General features: G+C 31.7%; 1 protein-coding gene across 1 annotated transcript; it reads right to left on the bottom strand.

Moving 5' to 3' along the window:
- Nucleotides 1-229: 229 nt before the first annotated feature.
- Nucleotides 230-10,651, bottom strand: LOC142625520 (aspartyl protease family protein 1-like). The gene is made up of 10 exons (XM_075799159.1): nucleotides 10,323-10,651; nucleotides 8,910-9,060; nucleotides 4,767-4,999; nucleotides 3,172-3,384; nucleotides 2,908-3,040; nucleotides 2,749-2,819; nucleotides 2,555-2,636; nucleotides 2,425-2,479; nucleotides 562-633; nucleotides 230-450 (listed from the first exon to the last, which is right to left on the bottom strand). Exons 1-10 carry the CDS (start codon nucleotides 10,649-10,651, stop codon nucleotides 230-232), a joined length of 1,560 nt encoding a protein of 519 aa, XP_075655274.1.
- Between the last annotated feature and the right edge of the window lie 6,362 nt (nucleotides 10,652-17,013).

Below are 17,013 nucleotides of genomic sequence, written 5' to 3' on the forward strand. Positions count from 1 at the left end.
TGATTGCTTTGTATATATATAGAAGTAGTGGCCTTGTATATTTTTCATTCTTTTGTACTCTCTATTCAATTGATTTTCATCAATAAGAATTTCAGTTCTATTTAGAGAGAGTCTTCTAGAATTTTACATATCCAGACCCAACACCAATAAAAAACAAAGAAGCCACCAATGCATCCAGTTTGGGTGAATGATTGGAATGATCAGAAAGCCTCACCAAATAAAAAGAGAATCAAACAATGGCAAAAAAAGAAACTAGAAGCATCATGAGGGTGTAAGTAAAAGACTTCAACTCGGGTGAATGACTAAATAGAGGTGCTATTGGTATGTGAGAATCGTTTCCAGGACTCCCAGCAAGAGGCGGGGAAAAAGGAGGAGACTGTGATGGGTTAGTAGGTGGAGAGTTTGAATTACCATCAGGTGTCGGAGGAGACTGTGATGGGTTGTATCCACCTGTGTAAACCAAGTCTCATTATAGACAGAAAAAGAATTTACAAAGAGAAGAAAAAAAAATAGAACATTGAAATTTAATCTAAAGAAAAAGGTTGAATTATATATACTCACAGTCAGATGCCTTCCACCCTATAACTTTCTTCTCACGATTGAAAACTATGTGATAACCAGTCATAAAGTTTTCTGCAAAAAATAATTAAACAAATTCATTATTTATAAGTGGCAATTTCTCAATTTAAACATGGTAGGAAACATAATAGCATTAGTGATATATTGGGCTAAGCACTAGCATTAGGTCTCAGCCAAAACAAAAAAAAAAAGCACTAGTATTAGGTGTGTTAAATGCTAGTTTTTTAGCATTAAACACACCAAACATAAAAAATCATCTTCATGAGATGTGTTAAATGCCAAATGAAGTTGGCATTTGCTAAAGTGATGTTCTTAATATAGAAGTGTACTATGAGATATGATATAAATATTTGTGCATTTTTAATTTAAAATTTCTCTCTCTTCTAAGAAAATTGGGAACTATGCAAACTTTACTTATGGAGTGACCACCGCACATATTGCACCAGGGATATGCAGTGGTTGATCATTTAAAACATTGATGCAACTATTTGGTTTTCTTAAAACATGGTGATGTGATATTCCATTCACACACATTCATGGTGAATTTTACCATATATTTAATTATTAGAATTCACCATAAATATGAGAAGATGGAGCATCACATGTGTTCTATGATCCCCTAATAATTTTTTCAGCCAACCAACCTCCTTTTATTTTAAAACCTCTTGTTAATAATGTTTTACAATATAAACTTTCAAATGATCTAATATCCAAATTAGAGGCTAATGAACAGCTTTCTTGGCATAATGACTTTTAAGGCGAAAATGGGCAAATGGCCATTTCGCACAAAAAAAATGGGCAAATGCCCCATTTCCCAAACTAATTAGAGAAATGCCCCTCTTTTGAAACTCGATTTTATCAAAATAGAGCTTCAAAAAAAAATCTGGAGCCTTATAGCAACGTTTTAAGGAGCCTATAGTGACGTTTTAAGGACCTATAACGGCGTTTTGTAACTCGATCTCCATGAAATCGAGTTACATGCAAGTTTTTTTTTTTTTTTTTTTACCTATAACTCGACTTCATGGAGCTCGAGTTACAAAACGCCGCTATAAATCCTTAAAAACGTCACTATAGGCTCCTTAAAACATTATTATAGGGCTTAACTTGATTTTGAGAAAATCGAGATTCAAAAGAGAGACATTTTCCTAATTAGTTTGGGAAATGAGATAACATACTAATTTTTTTTCACGAAAAGGGCAAAAGCCCATTTTGGCCTGACTTTTAACCATCAACTCAAGAGTTGTGTCTAACTAGGCTGGGATCATGGTATCACTAAACTAGAATGGTATTAAATTTCTAATTTGCTATGTTAAAGTCATTGTACACAAGATGTAGCTTTGGTCTATTCACCCAAACGTTGCAATCACCCATTGGTCTCCCCTATCCCAAGAAATGACTTCCATCAATCCTTAATGGTCCATTTGAATTGAGGGGACGGAGGGAGAGTAGATAGGAGTAAAGTAGAGTTGATCCAAAATTAATTTATTTTCAGCTAACTCTATTCTACTTCCCTCCACTCCTCCTACCTCTCCCTTCAATCCAAACAGACCATAAATTAAGTAATCTTGTTCTCCAAAAAAAAAAAAAAAAGCAAAGCAAAAATTATTCCAACAGTTCTCTGCTTTTATTGTCAACTTGAGAGTTCATTATCAAAAATAAAAATCACAACCAGTGCAGGTTATAGCCTTACAGGGAACTTCCACATACATATTGTTTTATGATATTCTCCTTATGAGGAGAAGAATACATAGCCTAAAATTCCAAAATTGATAAAAAAAAACATGAAAATGCAACTTTACTAATAGGTTTTGGAATAGAGATACTTTTTGATAAATAAATACTCACGTCCTATGATGTTATCTCCGGAATCAATTTTGCTAATAGCCAAGCAATATGTACCCTGGAGACCAGAACACCAAGTTTTAGCATAACTCAAGCTGGAATCGGATTAAAGCACTAGAAAGTGAGTGCATACCTGATCATTACCCGGTTCTACTGGATTAGTGACAACATATTCGTTTCCACCTTGCAATTTCAAACTGATTTCAGGGAAATTACTGGTAGATTTGCATTGGAAAGAAGGTAGAAGTCAGTGATTCAGATCATGTTGAAAAGAGAAAACAAATACGAATTATGAATAGATTTCTCCAGATATATATTATAGATGACCTTGAGTTATAACAGTATTCAAAGCCGGTGTTCTGATTATCGGATCGGTATTCTTTGACTTGGGAATCGAACTACAAAATAATAGGAGTACAAGTCATTTTCATTTGTATTAAATGTAATTCCAACGATACCATTAAACACGTAATTTAAATTACTTACACTCATAGAAATAAATGTATAAGCTGGGTCCTTCAGATATGTGTACGTTGTACCAGAGTCAAAGATTGCACTGAAGTCTAACTCAGAAACATTGCTTCCCACAGTGATTTGATTAATGTTGATATTATAAAAACTGATAACAAGTTTTCAATTACAAAATTAGTGCAAGTACGATGAGATTCAGGTCACAGATAGTCTTCTTGCTAAACTAATAACTAACTTTTCGGTCAGTATGTTTTCAAAGTCGAGAAACTAACGACTTACTTTGATTGGTAAATGGTGAAAGGCGCTTCTTTTTGGTCTGAGCTGCCAGTGTCTCCAAAAGTTATTCTCCTATGCTCATGATCAGCTCCAAAACACATAGAAAAAGAATTTGAACCTAGCCCTTTTCTTGCTAAGATGCTAGGAACAGATAAGTCATCAATTCCGAGCCCAAGTAAACCGTTTACTGTACCATCAACCAGATTTTGTGCACAACTGCAATAAAATAACGGGATTCAATCTCAAGGGTCACACCCAAAAAATGAAAATTTTCTAAACAGATCTTACCACCAGTGAAAAAACAAGAAGCAACTTCAACTTATAAGAAAATTAATACAAACCCACTAGTGATTGCACCCCCCAAAAAATATCATATTGAAGACTACGCTTTTTTCTTGAAATATCAATATATCATCGTCTAAATGTATACAATATCATGACCTCCCAAGCAGGGGCAGAGCCAGGAATTTTGGTTTTGGGGGGTCAAGTTGCCACTCTAATATATTTATCAAAACAACCCCCACATACACATCCACACGCTTTTTTATTATATACACACTTTTTTATTTGATTAGTTTTATATATACACACACCAAATAAAAACAAAAAGAGCTTAATAATTTCAATCAAAATTATGTTTGGTGGCAATATTTCATAAAATTAAATTTATTTTTACTATTTTTATAGTGAAATTCTTTAAAAAAAATATTTTCGATACAAATTATCAAATTTTATACTAAAATAAGTAAAAAATCTTTCAATTGAACTAATGAAATTTTCAAAAACATGAATGATCCAAAACTTGGAGAAATAAGTTAGCCTTCAAACATATTTGAAGCTATTTTGCTCTAACTCATTATATAGTAACTAAAGAGACATTTTATATGTAGTTTTAGTGACATTATTTTTTTAATGAGTCAATGACTTGAAAATTGTCACATAGCTGATTAAAAAATATATAGATTCATATATGTTTAGTGCCAAACTTTATCAAATATTTAACAGATATAAAAGCATATTTTACAATAAAAAATAGAATTATGAAAAACAATGGTATGTCTCTATAATTATTAGACCAATATTTTTTTAGAGCATCATTGGACTAAATCAAATATTTGGGAGGGCCAACTTTTATTTTTGTAGACTAAATTTTGAAGACATTAAAATAATTATATATATTTTAAAAAATTTCAAAATCCCCCCCCCCCCCTCCCAACCCTTACACATAGCTACGCCCCAGTCCCAAGCCTAGCCTACCTTCCCCAAGGAAATTTTTTTTCACCTTTTCTCTTCTTGCATAAGAGAGACTTTTACTGAATTTGTAAGACTGAGACAAACAACTTTACAACCCGCATATATGGTTTATGATTATTCCTATTTGATCGGGTGGCGAAAAAAAAACATTCCAAACTCCAGATTCATCACAAAAATTATCTGTATTTGACAAAATATCAGTTATTCCAGAAATTATGTCACTTTAGCTAACAATTGTTAAATTTAATCCCATTTTTAGAAATTTATATTAAATCGGTTCTGTGTTACTTGAAATGATATTTGCCCCAAAGTTTTTGGTAGCAAAGCAATGAAAATTAACTTACCCAAAAGTAATTTGAGGTTCAACAGCTTTCAAATGATTGTCATCCGTAATTAGGTGCAAAACATCCTCTACTAAGATCCCAGAATTTGATGAACCATCGGCGTAGTAATATTTATAAGCACAGTCACTACTAGCTGAAAGACATTGATTTTGATCGCACAAGGTACTGATGTCGCAAGGAGCTTTTTCACTTGTTGATGATGCAGAAGGACTATAAATGTTAAGGTTTATTTCCTGCTTGATTAATTGAATGAGAAAAAAAAATGGATGCTATTATTACAAATATTAAGTAGTGTCAGTTGAACTATAAAGTTCTTAACAAAAATTTCTTGAGTTAATGAGGAGGCATCTTGAATTCTTAATAGAAAGTGTTTTGGGAAAAAAAAATAAAACTAATTTCCCACATTTATAAAAGAGAAAAAGAGATAAGGGTCTTTAATTGGTGCTCTTATTGGGCTTATTTGTTTGATGCCGAACATATGGAGATATGAGAATTCAGCCTTGTGAGAACAGGCCATAAAGTGATAAAACTCATTATTTGAGCTATTAAATTAATGGGTTTGGCTCTCCTCCCGTTATAAATTAACTATCATGTTTTCTTCATTTTAATATAGATGAAAGACACCTATCATTAGCAGACTAACGATCCAAAGGCAAAAAAATAACCACATTTAGTTTCTCTTAATTTTGTCCTTCTCTCTCAGTTACTCACAACCTTTAGCAAGCAAATCTACCATAATACACCCAACACCCTTGGTCGTGGACTGGGAAGTACGGGTGCGGTGTTTGGGCCACCACACACGCGTCCAACATGGCCCGACGCGGGGACGCATAGGTGACGCCGCTGCCTACACGTCCGTGCCATGTGGGACATTAAAAAAATAATTTTTTTGGCACGATTTGCACCGATATGGCACCGATTCAGGCCGATTCGCGTCGATTCAGCCCGAATCGGTACGTATCGGGCGCAAACCGATACCGCCGAAATTCAAAAAAAAAAAAAAATATATATATATATATATATATATATATATATATATATATATATATATATATATATATATTGCTCTTCAGCTAGGCTCTCTCCCATTCTCTGTATTCTAGTTATTATTTACTATTGCTCCTAAATTTTGTATATATTTATATAATGTGAAAAAATTATGTTTAGCAATATATTAAAAATATTTTTAATAATTTTTTATTCACCGCACCCCGCCGCACCCGCACCCTACTTTTTCAAAAATTGCCGAGCCCCGCACTCACTCCCACACTCGCACACGCACCCGAATCCCAAAACGCATCCGTGCTTCTTAGGTCGTGGATGACAAGGAGCTATCAGAAATAATGCCAAAGACACCATCTAAGAAACGTGGCCTGCGTATCAAAATCACAACCGCAAATGTTTAGACCTCAACAATTTATTTCTTTGATTTTTCTATTCCTAATTTCCAACGTCTATCTCTCCCTCTTGACACTGATTTCATCACTGCTACGTGGTTAGTTTTCTCTCTTTTTGTTTATGACACTTCATTTTCTGATATATTTGATGGATGTATGTGTATTTTGGGTGATTGATAAAATTTCTTTGATTTTACTGTTATTGGTTTTTTTTTTTTTTCAAAAATACAAATTTTTAAGTTCTAAAGATTTAGGATTAAATTTTTAAAGTTCTATTTTGTTTATGTTAGCAAATCGAGAACAAAAACATGTCTAGAATAGGTGTTAGACATTGCTCAAGGTGATACAAGTGAAGTCTCAAGAACATTCAAATCTACGATCGAAAATTGTAGTAAAGCAGTTTCTGCAGAATTTTAAATTAGGTCTAAGCCTGCAAAAACGTTTAGGGTTTCATTTCAAAACTCTTAAATGTAAATGGAAAACCCTAACTACTTTTTAAAGACTCTTCAAATACTTGTGAGTTATTCCTATGAGATTTGAGAGATTTTGTACCTTCTAACTTCACAAGTGTCTACTGGAATAAGATCTACAATTAAGTGCTGGTGGAATCTAATTGTTGCTACAAAATCAACAAATGATGCTCTAAAATCTTTGAGTGGGATCTCAAAGTCATAAGCGTGAGAACTTGTGTGTTGTAAATCCAAGAGAAAAGAATTTGTGGATTTGAAGCTTGCACGTGGTCGTGTCAATAAATTATTACTGGTGGTAGCAATAGATTTAGGGTTAAATTCTCTGTAAAAACTTCAATTCTCTATTATTGGATTTGTTTACCTTCAAGACAACTAGGTCAAAGCCTCCCCAAGTTTTTACCTTGAAATGGTTCGTTTCATTGGTTTTCTTGGGTAATCAGATCTATGTGTTAATTATTTTTCCGCTGTTGTGCATGATATGATCTTTCACTATTTAACCTAGATCTCATAATTAATTTAAGTAATCATTTGGCTAATATATTAAGTTAAACAATTTGTTTTAAGGAGTCTAAACAAACAAACACAAATTTTGAGAGACTTATTGCTTTAATTGGCTTTAATTTGCTTTTTTCTTGGGTGAAGCAAGACCTAGTCTTGGCAATACTCAGATGATAGTGATGATATTGGAGAGAGAATGGACCAAAGAAAGAGAAAGAAAGAAAGAAAAAAAAAAAAAAGGGGAAGGGAGGGGGGGGGGGGGGGGAATTTGCCATAAACTTGGTTGTAGCAAATCTTGCATAATGGTGGATGTGACAATATGGGAGGAGGCGGAAGAGTATATAACAGGAGAGCCAAACCAAATTAATACATGTAACTGTAGTCCATATTAGTAAAAATCAAGTAATGAATATCAGTAGCTTTCATTAGTCAAATTAAAACAAAAGTAAAGATACAAGTGCACATTTTTACAAAAAATTTAGGTCACAACCTATTAATGATAGATAAAAAAAAAATGACGTAAGTGATGAGCTTAAATAAAAACTAGTAATAGTTTATCACTTATATTTTGTTGTAAAACTATTGTGTAACTATTTGTCTATAGCACTAACCTCAAAATAATAACCTCATTTACCGTTAGAAATTTACCATAATCATGATCTGTTGGGTCATTAACTTTAGCACCAACCATTACACGTACGTAAGATTTCATACAGCAACTATATTCAAACACTTTAAGGGAATCTGGCCCAAGGAAAATGTTGGCAACCCTTTTTATTTTATTTCACCAAAAATTTTAAAAATATTCGTTAGAGATAAAACCAAATCTAATGTCAATGTTGGGGGATGTCAAGTTGTCCACAACATCTTTCTAGGTATAGAAAATAATGTATTTATCTATCCAAACATTCTCAGAGCCTCACATCTCATTAAGAAGCGTCCAAAAAAATATCTTTACCAATAATATGACTCAAGACCAACTTTTTGTCCATCAAGCAAAAGTAAAAAAAGTATGAAGGGTGGTGAACATAAATTTTGCTATTTTTTCTCTTGACTATCTAAGAATCATGTTGAATTTTGATTATTATTATTTCCTTGAAAAGGAATTTTGGAAAAAAATTATATAATTGAAATACAAAAAAAGAGGTGGTGAAATTATTCACTTTTATTCGTAAAAGTATTTTTTTCTCTCACATAAATATGAGTCCCACAAAGGGTCACAAATATTTTGATAACTTTTACATAGCGTTTATTAAAATATACTGTTTTAATAACTTTTATGTTAAATATGTGACCAAAAATTAAAGAGTTAACTTATCTTCAAAAGGCTAAAAATTATACTATTTGTAAAAATTAAACTGAAACAAAAGGCATAAAAACAAAACAAATAAGCCGTAGGCATAACCGTATAAGCACTCTAATTTCGAGTCCAAATAAGGCTATAGACTAGAAACAAAAGTTGATCAAAAATCGAATTAGAATTCTGGGTTTATGGGCTTCCTACACTGGGCTTGTCAACTATTTGGGTCTTCCAACTGATTCGGTTCTGAAGGCTGTAATTTTAATCTTTAAACCATGCTAGGGTTGTGCTAATAAGAAGTGTTTGTTTTTATTTCTATCTTTTAATATAGAGTTTGTTTTTCGAAACTTTTTGGTACAAGCACAACGTCGTGGACATATATGCAAGGATTAATCATTTGTAAAAGTCAGATATATTCACTTGAGAAGCAATATGCATGGTGAAGTTGAAATAATAAAATCCTAAGTAACTAACGCACCTCTCCAGATGATAGGTATGTGTAGGTACTGCAACCGACGGCAATATTTTTCTGACAATCGCATGGTAACCAAAACAAACCACTGCCTGTGTCCAATGCCACCAAAAATGATAAACTTGGTGTCCCCACAGAAACATTAGCATAATACAGACTGAAATATCCAAAAAACAAGAAGTGGTTAGTACAAAGCAACAGGAAGAACGTCTAAATAGTCACCAAGAAACTAAGTGCTGGTTTGGATCCAGCTTATTAGTGCTGCGTCTGCGTTTTGCTTCTTTTCTTTTTTTTTTTTTTTTTTTTTTTAACCCAGCCGCAAGGTTAGACTTTTCAGCCATGATCAGTGCACAAATGCACTGTTTATGGGTCTCACAAATTTTACTTTTCAGCAATTTTTTTATTAAAAATGGGTCTCACGGTACTATTCACATGTTTAAAAATTATTTTGCTACAGTGTTTTCAGTTTTCAGTTTCAGTAAAATAAGTTCTATCCAAACGGACTCTAAGAGGTTGTTTCGTAGTGTAATTAGAACAACAATTTTTAGTGTTTAAACAATATTACACGTATTTTTACAATTTTTTCCCACACATATTTTCGAAAAATACAAACATTACCAAACACCCCCTAAAAAATTCCAAGGTGCATGGGTTTCCTTGGCTGTGGGAGCATGTTTTCAATTTTAGTCTAATGATAATTAAATAATAAGTTGTGTTTGATAGAGTATGTATAAAGTTGAATACAAAAAGTTAAATAAAAGATTTGTATTCAAAATTATAAATATATATATATATATATATATATATGTGTGTGTGTGTGTTAAATATATGATTAAATGATTAAATTTACCGTATTTTTATAATGGGTAAAATGAAAAATTGACCCTTGAAGTTTCTTCAGATTTCATTTCAGTCCTCTAATTTTGCTTTTGTTCATCTCAGTCCTCTAACTTTCAAATTTATTCAATTAAGACTTTTCCAGCAACTTTTGTTATATGTTGTTAATATTTTAATTTTATAAATTTTTCTTCAAATGTTTTAAATTTAAAAAAATTCAATTAATGATTGAAAAATATTTTTCAGATTTTTTTTTTCAAAAAATTTCAACAAAAGTTAACGGAAATGCCTTAATTGAATAAATCTGAAATTTAGAGGATTGAAATGAACGAAACCAGAGTTAGAGGACAGAAATAAAATCTGAAGAAAGTTAGAAAGTCAGTTTTACATTTCAGCCTTTTATAATTTAAACTTTTGTAATAATTAGTAATTTAATCATATAAGTTAACACTATCTTTCTTTCATCTCTTTTCTTCAGCATCTTAGCATCTAATTTATCTAAACAATCATCATCCAATTCTTAAATCAAAGTTCACCAAAGAAGGGAAAATAAAAAGGTTCATGAGTGGCTTAGGATCATACAATGACAAACTGAGGTCGGTAAGCGTATTGTTTCCATTGGCAAAAGTGAGTGGCGACTGGTTTTTACTGGCGGCAAGGTGACGGCCCTGGATTATGCGGTCACGGCTGGCCATGGCAGCATAGTACTCTACGCTCCCTTTCTCTGGAAGCCCATCAGCGCCAAGAATTGCCTTAACTGTATCCGAGAACTGGTGGTGAATGTCAAACCCAAATGTCCCCAACCCATTACAGCTCTGACTACTCAAACCCAGTAGTAACAATATTATTAGCAGTGTGCATGATTCGAAAGTGAATGAATATGAACTAGTATAACTCAAAGCCCAAGACATCGCTTAATTAATGAACTAGAAGTTTTTGCAGAGAAAAAAAAAACAACTTGTCCTGGAAAGTTTACGCATGAAATGAACGTGGAATGTGAAGATGTTTATAGGGAAATGGGTATAGCAACTAAACTACTAGCTAGAAAGGAAGTTGACCTGTAAGAAGTCGCTCTATCTCGCTGTAAGCTCAAAACTGCTGGTGTCGTGGTCACTTTTAAATATTCGCAATTTCACTACTTTTTTTTCTTTTCTTTCTTTAATTCAATAAAGAAAAAGAATAGTCAAGATATAGGGAGAAATACTATATGCTGAATTTTTTTTTTTTTTTTTGTTAAGACTAATCTTAATTTCGGTGCCAAGTAACTCATTTAAAATTGAAATGATTTGTCGGTCAAATAAGTGCTCACCTAAGTAAAACAATTTAATTAGCACCAATTAATTTAATTGATAAAAAATTTTGTTGCCAAATAAAAGGTTTGGGATTTGAATCTCGTTGACACCAATTGCTTTTTGGTGTCTTGATAGATTTAAATACTGTTGCATCTACTTATAAACGGTAACTTCAAACAAATTTACTATGGTTGTGTGTGTGTGTGTTTTTTATTTAATATATGTGTAAATCTTGATTTTTTTTAAATAAAATGTATAAAAATTTAATAAAATATTAAATACATTTTAACTACTGCTCTTAAGGAATGTATTAACAAATTTTTTTTTTTTTTTAAAAATCATTTCATGATCACTATTATTTAATATTACTACACTTGCTGATACGTATCATATATATAATAACCACTATCAATGCCCCAAAAAGTTTAGAATTGAGTTTTGAAATGTTTAACTCGTGTCTTTCCTAGCTACATAAATATCATTTTTCATTCTAGAATTCCACCATTACATACTATGTCAATGGTTAAATCTAGTCATGAATCATCCCTTTCGTCACAATGCCATGATGAAAGAGGGAGAAGCTTAACAGTACCACGGCCACCTTACATCTTCTTGACTTGAGATCACCTCTAGTTTGCCTCCCTACTCGTCATTGAGCACCGAATGTTAAAAGAGGAAGATGGAGGAAAAGAACAAAATAAGTTATTTTGGATATATACGACTGTAAGTTTTTTTAAAACATTCTCTCCTCTCTCTGTGTGTATGTTAAAAATATTTAGTATTCTAAAAAAATAAATAAATAAAGAAAAGGAACTGGAAATTTAGGTCATTTTCTTTATAAAAAAAAAGTTTTTTTAAGACAAAACTTGGCAACTCAATTCAATATATTTTTATTAGATGTGAATTTTAACAAATTCATCACTAGATTATATTTTTTTTTCTTATATCCTCTATACTTGCAAAAGATTAATAGTTATGTCATTAATCAATATTTAAGTTTCAAGTTTTGTAATATAAAATTATACATAAAAAATAAGTTTATAGATTATATAATAAATAACATCTAATTGGTATGAAATTTAACATGTGTGTTAAGAATATAAAGAATATGCAATTTAACGGTTATATATTCAAAATATATAATTATGTTAATTTTATTAGTGAGAGATGTAGTTTTATGCTATTTTAGGAAAGTAATTACTAACCCTAGTTCCTTTTTTAGATGTGTAGAGTCTATAGATTGAAAAAAAAAGTGATAGTTCCATTTTCAAGATTTATGAAAAATTACATTTTATTCTCCTAAACTATGACTCATTTTACACTTATCCTCCTAAATTATGAGAATACACAATTTACTTCCCCCCCCCCCCCCTTCTTCCTCCCCAAACTATACCCTCTTCTACACTTAACTCTCTAAACTATAAGAATGCACATTTTACCACATAAACTATGAACTATTTTACACTTACTCCCCTAAACTATAAGAATAAACATTCACTCCTCTAAACTATTATCTTTGAGATATGGTGCAAAATATTACACGAATAATTTATGGAGGGAAGTGTACCGTCTTTCTTAGTTTAAGGTGGCAAAGTGTTATGCAAATAATAATTTATGAGGACAAAGTACGCATCTCTTTAGTTTAAGAAGATAAGTGTATCATAAAGTATAATTTAAGGAGAAAAAATGTAATTTTCCCAAGATTTAACAACTTATTAAAAGTGAAGAAAAGGAATGTATTGAACAGAAAATGAAAGTTCAATGACGAAATTAAAATTGACAAAATCAAACTTTTAGATACGAAATTGAAACCAATCAAATTAAGAGAACGTTATTAATTTATAATTGAACTTAAAAAAGAGATGGCCTTAAAAACAAGATAATAACAAATAAATAAAGGAGGCCGTTGACATTGGAATACATTATTGGCTTTATTTTCACTAGAAAAGTTAGAGAGAGAGGCACAGAATGTAACCAAGTGTCAAACATTCAACATTTGTTTGCTGGGCCGACCTTAACTCTTACTTTATTTGAATGTTATAAAATTTGATTTACATCGTCAATCTCGGAGACTTTTCTGGGTAAGTAAGCTTTGGCCCCCCTATGTTTTCTCCATTCGCTTGAAACTGCATTGTCTATTTCTATTAGGTAGAGTTCAATCTTCAAATTTTTAGAAGTTGTACAACTCACACCTCAACGTTTTATATTCGTTTCAAGTTTTGAAAGTCAGATATTAGAGAAAGAAGTCACCTAAAATATGCATGCAAATGACTATCCAACGAGCTATGGCATTTGAGTAAAGTGACTTCTCTACATCAAAAACGAATGACCAATCAATTTATAATTCAGGTTACAATTATTCTGCCGTGTAATACGAATATGTACGTGCACATGTGGAGCACCAGCTAAAGTAAGGTTTGCACGTCTAATACAAAATGTTATCTTAAATATATGCATGCAAAACATCCTAGGCACTTTGACACTGAGTAAGTTGGCTTGTCTAGTTGTCTCAATCCATCAAAAGCATCTGACCAAGGGCTGAGCTAGGGGAGGTTGGGACAGGGGATGCCCCTGCCCTGCCCTGCCCAAAAAAAAAAAAGCCAATGCAAAACCACCCCCACCCCCTCCCCTACCTTCCCAAAAAAGAAAAAAAAAATTGTCATATTTAGGATTGAGATTTGGTTGGGTCAGGTTCATAATCACCCGCAACTCAACCTCAAGCTTGTTAGGGAGGAACTCAGCCCAACCCCCAGATTTGGGTCTTTGGTAAAGTTGGGTAGTCAGGTTTCAAATATAACTTTTTTTTCCCAAACAAGTCTAGTCGGACATAATACCAACCCGATACCCAAATTTCACCGTAGTTTTTGGCTCAGACCCAACCCTAGCATCCACCTAACCCGTCCAAGACCCTTCAGGTTAGGTTGGGTAGGTCCTTGCTCTCCCCTAACCGATATCCTAGTTTGATTTTTTATATATATCTTTTATGGTGAATTTATTTGATGTATTTTTTGTTGAAAATTTTTCTATATTTATCAATTCTTTAAAAAGCTATAATTTAACCAAAGGAAAAAAAAAAACATTATTTAAAATAAATAAATAAATAACTAATAGGATTTTAAATTCTTAATGTAATATTGTCACTCGAGAGAGATTTCAAATGTTTGAGTGCATTGTTGCCTTATTTCTCTATGGCAAAACAATTGGTGCATGAATGTGATGATTGACAGACATTCATATTCCAACAAGCAAGAATGGTCAAGGCAATTTGGTGGCTCGAGTTTTTTCTTGGTATAAATTCTCACAGCATATGATGAATGTGTTCTTTTATCAATAAAGAAATGTGGAAGTTTGTGAGATCGATTTGCTTTCTGAGTTGACCTTCATCTATCTTTGGACCATTCGATGTTCTCAGATTTGGGCTTTTAGCCCAAAAAATATTCTTGGGCCATCTTACACATATTCCTGAGCCTAATGACCCTACAATAATATTATATAATAATTGAGGGAAAAAATCCCTTTAAGAAGTGAATCACGTGACGAATATATTGAAGTAATTAAATATAACATGTTGGATGTAATTTTTGTTATATATTATTTACTACTGTATAATATAGATTTTCCTTAATGTCTTTGGAGAAATAAATAAGTGATGTATAATATCGATCGCTAACTGCTGGCACAAAAAATAAACTGTTAGAACAAATACAAAAAATAAAATAAAATAAAAATTGAATATCAGTAAAAGAAAAATATATTTTGGTAAAATCGTTCTTTGTGTATATGATGATGCAAGGTATCACTTATAGCTAAACATGGCTTGCTTAGCCAATAAATCATAAACTAAAATTTGCTTTCATATACCGTGAATTTTACATTGGATCAATTGCAAGTATGTTACGTACATACTTTAAAATTACATATTCTATGTACAAGCTACGACCAGGGACGTAGTCAGAAATTTTCACTTAAAGGGCCAAGTTATAGTATTGATATGATAATCATAATTCATAAATCTATTATAAATAGAAAACAACTAATTTTGATATATCATCATATTGTTAAATGTTAATTAACATATAAAAATTGTATAGTTTACCACACAAAAATTGCCAAGCATACCATATACATATACAAAAATATTCAAATAAGAACAATTCACATCAAAATTATACCTAGTGACAATCTTTTGCAGAGTAAAATTCATCCATTATCATCTTTGTATTGAAATTGTTTGCAATATCCTTTTATATGTAAACTACTATATAATCTGCCAAAAGTTCGTCCCCCATTGTATTACGAAGTCTTGTTTTTACAAGTTTCATAGTTGAAAAAGCTCGTTTTATGGTTATTGTAGAAACTGAAAAAGTCAACACTAGAATCTATTATTACATAAATTATAAATACATCTTTAATTAAATAATAACCCCTCAAAAACATCACCCCCCCCCCCCAAAAAAAAGTATAAACAAATAATATATAAACCAAACAAACTAACAGTACTTATATGTAAATTTTAGACCAAAATGGGCTTTTGCCCTTTTCACGAAAAAAAATCAGCATGTTACCCTCTTTCTCAAACTAATTAGGGAAATTCCCCTCTTTTGAAACTCGATTTTCTCAAAATCGAATTAAGCTCTATAGCGATATTTTAAGGAATCTATAGTGACTTTTTAAGGACCTATAGTGGTGTTTTGTAACTCGAGTTCCATGAAGTCGAGTTATGGGTTAAAAAAAAGAAAAACTTGCATGTAACTCGATTTCATGAAAGTCGAGTTACAAAACGCCGCTATAGGTCCTTAAAATGTCACTATAGGCTCTTTAAAACGTCGCTATAAGGCTTCAGAAATTTTTTTTTTTGAAACTCGATTTTGAGAAAATCGAGTTTCAAAAGAGGGGCATTTCCCTAATTAGTTTGGGAAATGGGGCATTTGCCTTTTTTTTTGTGCGAAATGGGCATTTGCCCATTTTCGCGGTAAATTTCATATGATATCGAAAACTAAGACAAATCTAATTGAAGAGTATGTAAAAAGTCAAGTTGGGGATCATTCAGAAAATTAATAAAAGAAACTAGGATAGATTGATTAAGTTTAAGAGTTAACACTTTTCTCAACAAAAAAAAAAAATTAAGAGTTAACAAATAACAATTTTAAAGCATGATGAATCCCTAAAATACTTTGAGATAATTCCATAAGAACATAAATTTATTACATAAGTTGTACTTAGTATCTATCTAACTATTAAAAATATTTTCATTTATAAGTGGCATTTTGACTTTGATAAAAAATAAAAGGCTTATTCATGCAAAAAGTTCTTTACCCCCAGATAAATTCTGGCTTTGCCGCTAAGAGTATGTGCATGCTATGACTATAACATTTTTGAACTAGCAAGGAGTAACCTTCTTTTTAAGAGATGTTGTTCCCAATTGAGAACATAAATTGAAGGGGTTGGGTTAATAATAAATATATAAGTTGTTGATATTGTTTTTTTTTTCTTCTTCTTCTTTTATTTAGCTCATGTAGATTAACGAAGGGAAAATACAATTATATAATAGTTATGTCATTTTTGGGAATTTGTTATTGAAATAAATTTTAGCCAAATAGAACACAATTTCTCTTTTAATCGAAATTACTGAACACTCCAACCTTCATATTAGCAAATTTATGGGAAATTATTGTATATTTCCAAAGTACCATAAATGCGTACTCCTTCCTCTCACATAAATAGTAGGTCCCACTTTAAATTTATGGTAGGACCCACCATTCAAGTGAGAGTAAGGAGTACGCATTTATGGTATTTCGAGAGTACCTAATAATTTTCCCAATTATTGAAATCGTGAATTTTCAAATTAACAATACTTATTCAAATAGTTTTCCAGACCCAAAACCAACAAAATACATAAATAAATAAAAGCCATCAATGCTTACAATTTGGGCGAATGATTGGAATGAGAAATCTAAAAGCCTCACCAAATAAAAAGAGAA

The sequence above is a fragment of the Castanea sativa genome, chromosome 2 (genome assembly GCF_040712315.1).
Source record: "Castanea sativa cultivar Marrone di Chiusa Pesio chromosome 2, ASM4071231v1".
NCBI classification, from domain to species: domain Eukaryota; kingdom Viridiplantae; phylum Streptophyta; class Magnoliopsida; order Fagales; family Fagaceae; genus Castanea; species Castanea sativa.

Coding starts and splice junctions, on each gene's coding strand:
- LOC142625520 (XM_075799159.1), bottom strand. CDS start 10,651: ATGTCTTGGGCTTTGAGTTATACTAGTTCATATTCATTCACTTTCGAA. Junction 5,000..8,909: donor CATACCTATCATCTGGAGAG/GTGCGTTAGTTA, acceptor TTAATCAAGCAG/GAAATAAACCTTAACATTTA. Junction 2,480..2,554: donor TAGAACCGGGTAATGATCAG/GTATGCACTCAC, acceptor TCTGGTCTCCAG/GGTACATATTGCTTGGCTAT.